This window comes from Oratosquilla oratoria, unplaced genomic scaffold (assembly GCF_046742065.1).
Source record: "Oratosquilla oratoria isolate Oo_2021 unplaced genomic scaffold, ASM4674206v1 SCAFFOLD78, whole genome shotgun sequence".
NCBI classification, from domain to species: domain Eukaryota; kingdom Metazoa; phylum Arthropoda; class Malacostraca; order Stomatopoda; family Squillidae; genus Oratosquilla; species Oratosquilla oratoria.
In genome coordinates, this window is record NW_027467742.1 from 290,336 (window position 1) to 299,195 (window position 8,860).

The 8,860-nt window shown below is 38.4% G+C and overlaps 1 protein-coding gene across 1 annotated transcript; it reads right to left on the minus strand.

Moving 5' to 3' along the window:
- Positions 1–2,701: 2,701 nt before the first annotated feature.
- On the minus strand, positions 2,702–5,939 carry LOC143023998 (uncharacterized). The gene is made up of 3 exons (XM_076182683.1): positions 5,887–5,939; positions 5,226–5,316; positions 2,702–4,708 (listed from the first exon to the last, which is right to left on the minus strand). The coding sequence occupies exons 1-3, from the start codon at positions 5,887–5,889 to the stop codon at positions 4,497–4,499; spliced, it is 306 nt and encodes a 101-aa protein (XP_076038798.1). The 5' UTR covers positions 5,890–5,939; the 3' UTR covers positions 2,702–4,496.
- Positions 5,940–8,860: the final 2,921 nt, after the last annotated feature.

The following is an 8,860-nucleotide window of genomic DNA, read 5'->3' on the forward strand; positions in this document are numbered from 1 at the left end:
CCCCCGGTGGCCCTCGGTGGCCCTCTGTGGCCCTCGGAGGCCCTCGGCGGCCCTCGACGGCCCTCGGCGGCCCTCTGTGGCTCTCGGCAGCCCTCGGTGGCCCTCGGTGGCCCTCGGTGGCCCTCGGCGGCCCTCTGTGGCCCTCGGCGGCCCTCGGTGGCCCTCGGCGGCCCTCTGTGGCCCTCGGCGGCCCTCGTCGGCCCTCGGCGGCCCTCGTCGGCCCTCGTCGGCCCTATGTGGCCCTCGGTGGCCCTCGGCGGCCCTTTGTGGCCCTCGGCTTCCCTCGTCGGCCATCAGCGGCCCTCGTCGGCCATCTGCGGCCCTCGTCCGCCATCGGCGGCCCTCGTCGGCCCTCGGCTGCCCTGGTCGGTCCTCTGTGGTCCGCGGTGGCCCATAGCAGCTCTCAGTGTCCGTCAGTGGCCTATAGGGGCCCTCTGTGTCACCGAATCAAGAACTCCTGACCCTTTGGCCTACCCGTCGCCAGGGGATTTTATTCACTCGAAGGAAAAAGGGTTCGAATCCGTCGCGACACATTTATCATCTTTATTCTGGTTAGCAATGAACGATTTTATTCAGCAAAAGACGGAACCTCTGGCACTAAAGAAGTTGAGAATTTTTCTTTTCTTTTTTCGATCGTTCCCCGAAGTTCTTTTTTTTTCAAGTTGACGTCAGACGATTTTATTCAGGTTAAGGGAAATGGTTCACAGCTTCGACTCAGTGACGGACACTTAGTGATTTTATTCTGGTTGAATTCAGACGAGTTTGTTCAGGTGTAAGCGCGTCGTCAGAGCAAAGAGCCTTACACTACATTGTATGTATATATGTATATGTATATGTGTTTGTATATACACACACACACATATATGCCGTATAATATGAATGAGTACATATATGTATGTGTTTATAAGTGTATATATGTATATGTATATGTACGTATGTGTAAATGTATATGTATAGTTAAGTTTCGTTTTCAAGGTGTAACCTTTATTACATCCTACATGCTATGTTTTTTATCTATTTATTCATTTATTTTGTTTTATTATTTTTATAAATTAATTATTTTATTCATTTATCTATTTTTATTTATTAATTTATTTGTCTATCTATTTATTCATCCATTTATTGTTTTTATTTATTTATTTATCTTTATTATTATCTATTTATATAATTATGTGTTTATCCATTTATTTATTCATCTATTTATTTATTTATTATTTTATTTATTTCTTTATATTTATTTTTATTTTTTATTTTATTTATCTAATTATGTACTTATTATTATTTTTTTAAGGGAAGGGTTGGAAGGCAATGGACTCCTCACAGATTCCACAATAGAAATTAGTCTCTGTCCATAGTTTCCCTTAGATCTTGTTTGCCTTAATTTCCTAGGCTAGTTTCAAAGGCTTTAACAAGGGAGATGCAAACAAGGTCATCATATTAAAACAACAGGGCAGGACTCGCGGTAATGGTCATAAACTGGACAAATTTAGATTTAAAAAGGAAATAGGCAAGAATTGGTTTACTAATAGGGTGGTCGACGAATGGAATAGGCTTAGTAACCATGAAGTAAGCGCTGAAACTGTCGGTTGTTTTAAGAAACGATTAGACAACTTTATGGATGGGGGTGACAGGTAGTGATGGATACGGAGCTGCCTAGTGTATGCCTTATGGTCTCTTGCAGTCTCCTTCATTCTTATGTTCTTATGTACTCCCGTATTAAGTAAACGTCTTAATTATTCTTTAGATTTTTTTTTCTCCTCTCAAATTTTCAATTTTTTCAACATTTCAACTGTGACAGCCTCTGCGTGGTGGATAGGCATGATAGCCTTTGGAAGAGCTTGGGGGTTTATGGCCGTTTGTTCTTACTGATGTCACGCGATTATTCTAGCGGGCTTCGAACCCCTTATGTCTTGCTTATATGCCTTATTTCGCCCCTCAATCCACTACTATTTGTATCGTAGGTATTTAAATAATCATCATTCTCTATACTTTCACTACATAGTTTTTTCATTTCTTTATATATTTATTAATTTGCTTATTTGTTTATCTATATCATGTCTCATTCATCCTTTTATCTATATTATGATTTATGTTTTTATTCGTCTATTCACTTTTTCATTTATCTATTTCTCTATGTGTTTATTTACGTTTTGCATTTTTCTTTATTTGTTTACAATTTTTCCCCTATTAATTTATTTATACCATTTATTTCACTTATAAATAATCTATTTATTTCTTCATTTTATTTATCTATTAATTTATCGATTTACTTGAAATAATAAATCAAGTAGACATCAAAATAAAAAACTACCTCAAAAATATGCTAGAATATCAGCAAATTGTTTTTGTAAACTAGATTTTCTATATTTCGGAATTTATCATTTAAATTTTTGAAGATTTCTAAATTTTGCTAATTCTCTGTACATCCGCCACTGCCCAAATGTGACAACATCAACATCTTCCTATTTCTAGGAATTTCCTTCCTATATATAAAATACCTCATAATTATGATGTATTCCAAACTTTTCTCTCTTTGTACCTTATTCCGAATGGTGGTTAATACACAGCTTTTTATATTTTGCTATGAATTCTTCAATGATGCATTTTAATGTAAACATTTGGTCAATATTTCCATATCCTCTACTGAAAGCCCTCTCCTCACCAAAGTCCATTTAGGATAAGATAAAAAATAAAACAAGACTTATATTATAGTATCTCTTTAAAGATCGTCCATTAAAGAACACGCCATCTAACAACAATAATCCTTTAAGAATATATTAACACTTATGAATATATAACACGCTGTAGTTTTCTTTTCTTACTGGTATTAGTTTGCATACAATACCTAATAAAGACCTTACAAGTTATTATAAAACGTCTTCATGGTTGAATAAACTGAGTTAGGTCACTTGCCAATTGTAGACGGAATCCACACGACCTGACGTCACGACTTATTCATGAGGTCAATGAAACATTTCAACATTATTAAAAGACAAAGTGACTTCCAGGACATTTATACAAACAGACTTTTAGGTCACAACTAGAAATAATGTTCAATATTCTAAGGAAAATGAATAAGGTAGTCTGTATCAACATTGAAATAAACTGAATTGTTGATACCATACAGAGACTAGTTAAAGGAGCCACGAATACTTGTAATACATACACACACACACACACACACACACACACACACACACACACACACACACACACACACACACACACACACACACACACACACACACATACACACACACACATATATATATATATGTATGTATGTATGTATGTATGTATGTATGTATATATAAACAAGACTGCATGAGTATAAGAACATCTTACCACGTACTGGGTATCACTGATTAATCCTCAGTGATTAAGGTTGAAATTCCGTTACGAAAAGAATTAGGTCAAAGCAGAAAGTGATTAAACCGAGGAAAAAACAAAAGCAAAAAGACAAAACAAAAAGGAGGAGGACCTAAATGAAAAAGAAAATTATCAGAAAAACGTAAGTGGATATGAATTGCATAGGACACATAACATTTTGAAAACATCGAGTTCGATGATTCACCGAGGTAGGAAATTAAATCGTGTCATGTTCCCAAAAGAAACAAAGTTGAGGTCTCTGTCCCATATACATGACGTCATCAAAAAAGACGTTATCCAAAAGGTTTTGACTCAGTAAATTTACTAATAAAAAAAGGGAAAAAAATTAAATACTTTTTGTAAACAAATTCGAACAATATGGAAGGTGATCAGGAGATGGTCGCGTCATATTGCATCGTGGATAGAGATACAATATCAGGTAGAAACAAACTGTATCACAATACCCGAAGAATATTGTAGAATAAGATATATCTCCATGGAATCAAATGAGCAAGAATAGTACTTGAAATAACAGAAGGAATATAACTTTGGTTAGAGCAGTTAAACAACACTACAAGAGAGAGGAGACCTAAGAAATATATGTGAATCCCTCACAAAGTTTGTGCATACGTTTACCAAAAGAAATTGGGCAAAAACCAATGTTAGAAAATAAGAGAAAAAACTCGTTTAATACTGCAATTCTTTTTGTGAAAAGAGCCAGCATCACTACACTTAAACATCATCGTGTAGCCTCGAAAACACGAACATCGACAGCAGAAACTATGGATAAGGAATTAATCTAAACAAGATGTCTCATCAACAGAATCCAAAGAACGCAGAGGATTTATGAGCATCGGAGACGTGTTCAGCTGCTGGGAAACAAGGATCGACCAATCAGAGAGCATTGTTTGACCACCATGACCAATCAGCATCATCCTTTTGACAAGGAGACTCTCCTAGACCAATCACAGTGCATTGTCTGACCGAACCGACCAATCAGCATCATCCTTACGACAAAGTGACTCTACCAGACCAATCACAGTGCATCGTCTGAACTCCACGACCAATCAGCAACGCTCTTTCGACAAGGAGACTCTTCCAGAACAAGAGTCTCGAAGTCTGCTCATCTACAAGAACGGGATATTCTTCGGCATGGGAGCGAGGACCCCAATGGGGACTCCTGGGTAGCTGGCCCCCATTAGTGGCGAACCCACGATCCCCATAGGCTTCCCAAAGGCCTTCTCGTAGTCCTTCTGGAGGCTTAACTGCTCTGTGGCCACGTTCAGTCCAGGTGACGCCAACTGACCTCCGGGATAGTCCAGGAACATGGAAACTTCATCTGTGACAAGGAGGAAGAATATGATTATCATTCGTTGCCCTAAGATACCATCTCTCAGTCAAGGACCTGGACTTTATCCGGGCACTGAGTACCTGTGTGTGTGTGTGTGTGTGTGTGTGTGTGTGTGTGTGTGTGTGTGTGTGTGTGTGTGTGTGTGTGTGTGTGTGTGTGTGTGTGTGTGTGTGTGTGTGTGTGTTTTGTATTTGCGTGTTTGTGTATCTGCGTGTATGTAAGCGTGCGCATATGTGTGTGTATGTATGTTTGTGTGTATATGCGTGTATATGTGTGTGTGTGAGCGTGTGCATATGTGAACGTATATCTACTAACACTTTTATGCACAAGTCATAAAATAAGAAACACCAAATGGTCGTCCTTTTCTTGATCAACAAAGCCAACGCAACATATTTACCTCTGACCGATGCCAAATGATTTTATTCAGACATGAAAACGCTCCGTTGTCATAGTGAAAGAAAAGATTTTTTTTTTTTTTTTTTTTTTTTTTAAGTCTTTGCCTCACCTTTGACAGCCGCAGCCGCAGGAGAGATGGGCGATGAGCTGCAAGCGGCGACCATCAGCATCAAAGAAAGTAAGATGGGCCGTCGTACATCCTGCAAAAAAAATAAATAGATAAATAAATAAATAAATAAACACATATGGAAGATAAATCAATAACTATGACATACGTATGTATATGTGTGTACATGTGTCCTTGTGTATGTGTATGTATATGTGTGTTTAAATGTGCATGTATATGTACATGTGTATGTATGTATATGCATATGTATATGTATATGTATATGTATATGTATATGTATATGTATATGCAAAGTAGACCACTTGGAAAAAGAAACTAACGAAGCAGAGCGCTTTCGTATATTACATCTTCAGTAATATATGTATATGTATATGTGTATGTATATGTATATGTATGAGTGTATTTATATGTGCATGTATATGTACATGTGTATGTATATGTGTATGTGTGCGTATATATATGTATGTACATGTTCTCATGCCTGTACATGTACATGTGTTCTAGTTAAGAACAAGCGGCTTCAGGCATCTGAAAGAAGGCGGTCTACTCCCTGAAAGCTCACTTGTTCGACCGTGACCCCCACCGACAGGGTTGATATACTACAGCTGGACAGAGATGACCTGAGTCGTGCTGTTTACGTTACCATGGCAACGATGCAGACGCTGAGTCGGGCGAAATCTGGCGGGCAGGAAGGCACGAGAAGGAATGGTCTCGGAATGGGGAAATTTTTCTTTTTATATCCACCCCCCTCCCCCTCCCTCCCTTCCTCACCTTTCCTCACTCCTTCCGTCTTTCCTTCCTCCCCTTCCTCTTCCCCTACTCCCTCACTCACTCACCCTTCTTTCTCTTTCCCTTCCTCTTTAATTCCTATCATCATCTTTTTTTATATATATCTCCTCTTTCTTGTAATTCCTCCCTCTCACCTTATTTCTATTGATCTTAATTATCTTCCTGCTATATATTTCACTTATATTTTTATTGATATATTTTCTTCTCATTTTCTTTTTGCTGTCTTCTTTCATTATTCTTGTCTTTCTCTTCCTCTATTCTTTTCTTTTCTATTTATCTTTCTTGCTTCGTTTCTTCCCTCTCTTTCTCTCTATATATATATATATATATGTATATATATCTATCTATCTATATATATATATATATATATATATATATATATATACATATATATATATATATATATATGCGTAAGTAACCACTAGGAAAAGTAAACTAACGAAGCAGAGCGCTTTCGTATAATTACATCTTCAGTGCAGATACAAAGAAGGAATTATAAGATGAAGAAACAAGGTACAGAATATATGACATAGTGAAGAGGGCATTCGGAGAGGTAGTGGAAGAAGTAATGCCCTCTTCACTATGTCATATATTCTGTACCTTGTTTCTTCATCTTATAATTCCTTCTTTGTATCTCCACTGAAGATGTAATTATACGAAAGCGCTCTGCTTCGTTAGTTTACTTTTCCTAGTGGTTACTTACGCATTTGTGAACACACGCTCCTAGTGTTTTTATTGCATATATATATATATATATATATATATATATATATATATATATATATATATATATATATATATATATACACTGAATGGTTCCCAGTGATCAATTAATATCTTTTTCAACCACATATAACTTTTAATTCCGTACCATCGCAAACGAGACTGAGAATCACTCGAAGGAGGCATCCGCTGGATATCGAAACGTAGACGAGCCGAGGATTCGAACCCAGCTAACCCGTAACAAAGTTACACTGACGTAACCCAATACGCTATCTTGATAACGTATTGGGTTACGTCAATATATATATATATATATATATATATATATATATATGTATATACATATGTATATATATACATATGTATATATATATGTATATACATGTATATATATATATATATATGTATATATCTTTCTCTATCTCTATCTATCTACCTATCTATCTATCTATCTATATCTATCTCTTTCTCTCTACATCTATCTCTATCTATCTCCCTATCTATCTATCTATCTATATCTATCTCTTTCTCTCTACCTCTATCTCTATCTCTCTATCTCTCTCTACCTCGTTCTATTCTCTCTTCCGCTCTCTTTCTTCCTTTCCTTTCCTTTAGTTTATTTCTTATTCTCCTCTTTTTTTGGTTTTCTCTCTCTGTTTTCCTTTTCCTCCTTTATCCTTCCTATTTCGTATTTTATCCTCATCTTTACTCAGATTTTTATTCTTTTCTTAATTACAGTCACACTCTCCTCATTCACTAACTCATCTATTGGGTCATTCAATTGCTCTCCTACTCGTACTCACTCTCTCACTCTCTCACTCATTCACTCTCACTATTTCACCCAGTCACTCTCACTCATTCACTCTCACTCTCTCACTCTCACTCTCACTATTTCACTCAGTCACTCTCACTCAGTCACTCTCACTCATTCACTCTCACTCTATCACTCACTCTCTCACTCTCTCACTCTCTCACTCTCTCACTCTCTCACTCTCTCACTCTCACTCTCTCACTCTCTCACTCTCTCACTCTCTCACTCTCTCACTCACTCACTCACTCTCTCACTCTCTCAGTCACTCTCACTCATTCACTCTCACTCTCTCACTCACTCTCTCACTCTCTCACTCACTCACTCACTCACTCGTTCACTCTCTCACTCACTCACTCTCTCACTCACTCACTCATTCACTCACTCACTCTCATTCTCACTAACTCACTCTCACTCACTCACTCACTCACTCTCTCACTCTCTCACTCACTCACTTTCTCATTCTCTCAATTTCTCACTCACTCACTCATTCACTCACTCTCACTCTCACTAACTCACTCTCACTCACTCACTCTCTCACTCTCTCACTCACTCACTTTCTCATTCTCTCAATTTCTCACTCACTCACTCATTCACTCATTCTCACTCTCTCACTCTCACTAACTCACTCTCACTCACTCACTCTCTCACTCTCTCACTCATTTACTCACTCACTCACTCGTTCACTCTCTCTCTCTCACTTTCTCACTCTCTCACTTTCTCACTTTCTTACTCACTCACTCACTCTCACTCTCACTCTCACTCTCACTCTCACTCTTACTCATCGGAAGCGTGCTGGTCTCGGACTTCCTTAGTCGTGGGTTCGAATCCCGCTCTTCTTTCCGATTCCCAGTAGTACCTGTTGGTTACCTGCCCCCAACAGTCTCATAAAGCGCACCATAGGGCAAAGGTGACGGCTTCGGCCGCAGGTAATCAGCGTCTCCAGGCGTGGTCTCCTCCCGTTTTCTATTCCTTCCGTTTTCTTTAACTGAAAGAGGCAATTCCGTGTGGTGAATGTGAGGTGCATACCCCAGGAGGCGCTTTGGGGTCTGTTTGGAGGTAGGTACTAGAAACTAATAGTCACTGCTGGGAATCGGAGAGTGGTGCGGGATTCGAACCCACAACTAAGCTATTGCGGGTCATTTAAGACTTCCTATTACGCCACAAGTGCAAACTACCAGAAAGACTTGGTAAGCAATCTTGATAAAACAAACACACACACACATACACATACACACACACACACACATACCTATATATATATAATCAACTTTGGCGAACAAAAAGATTATTTGCA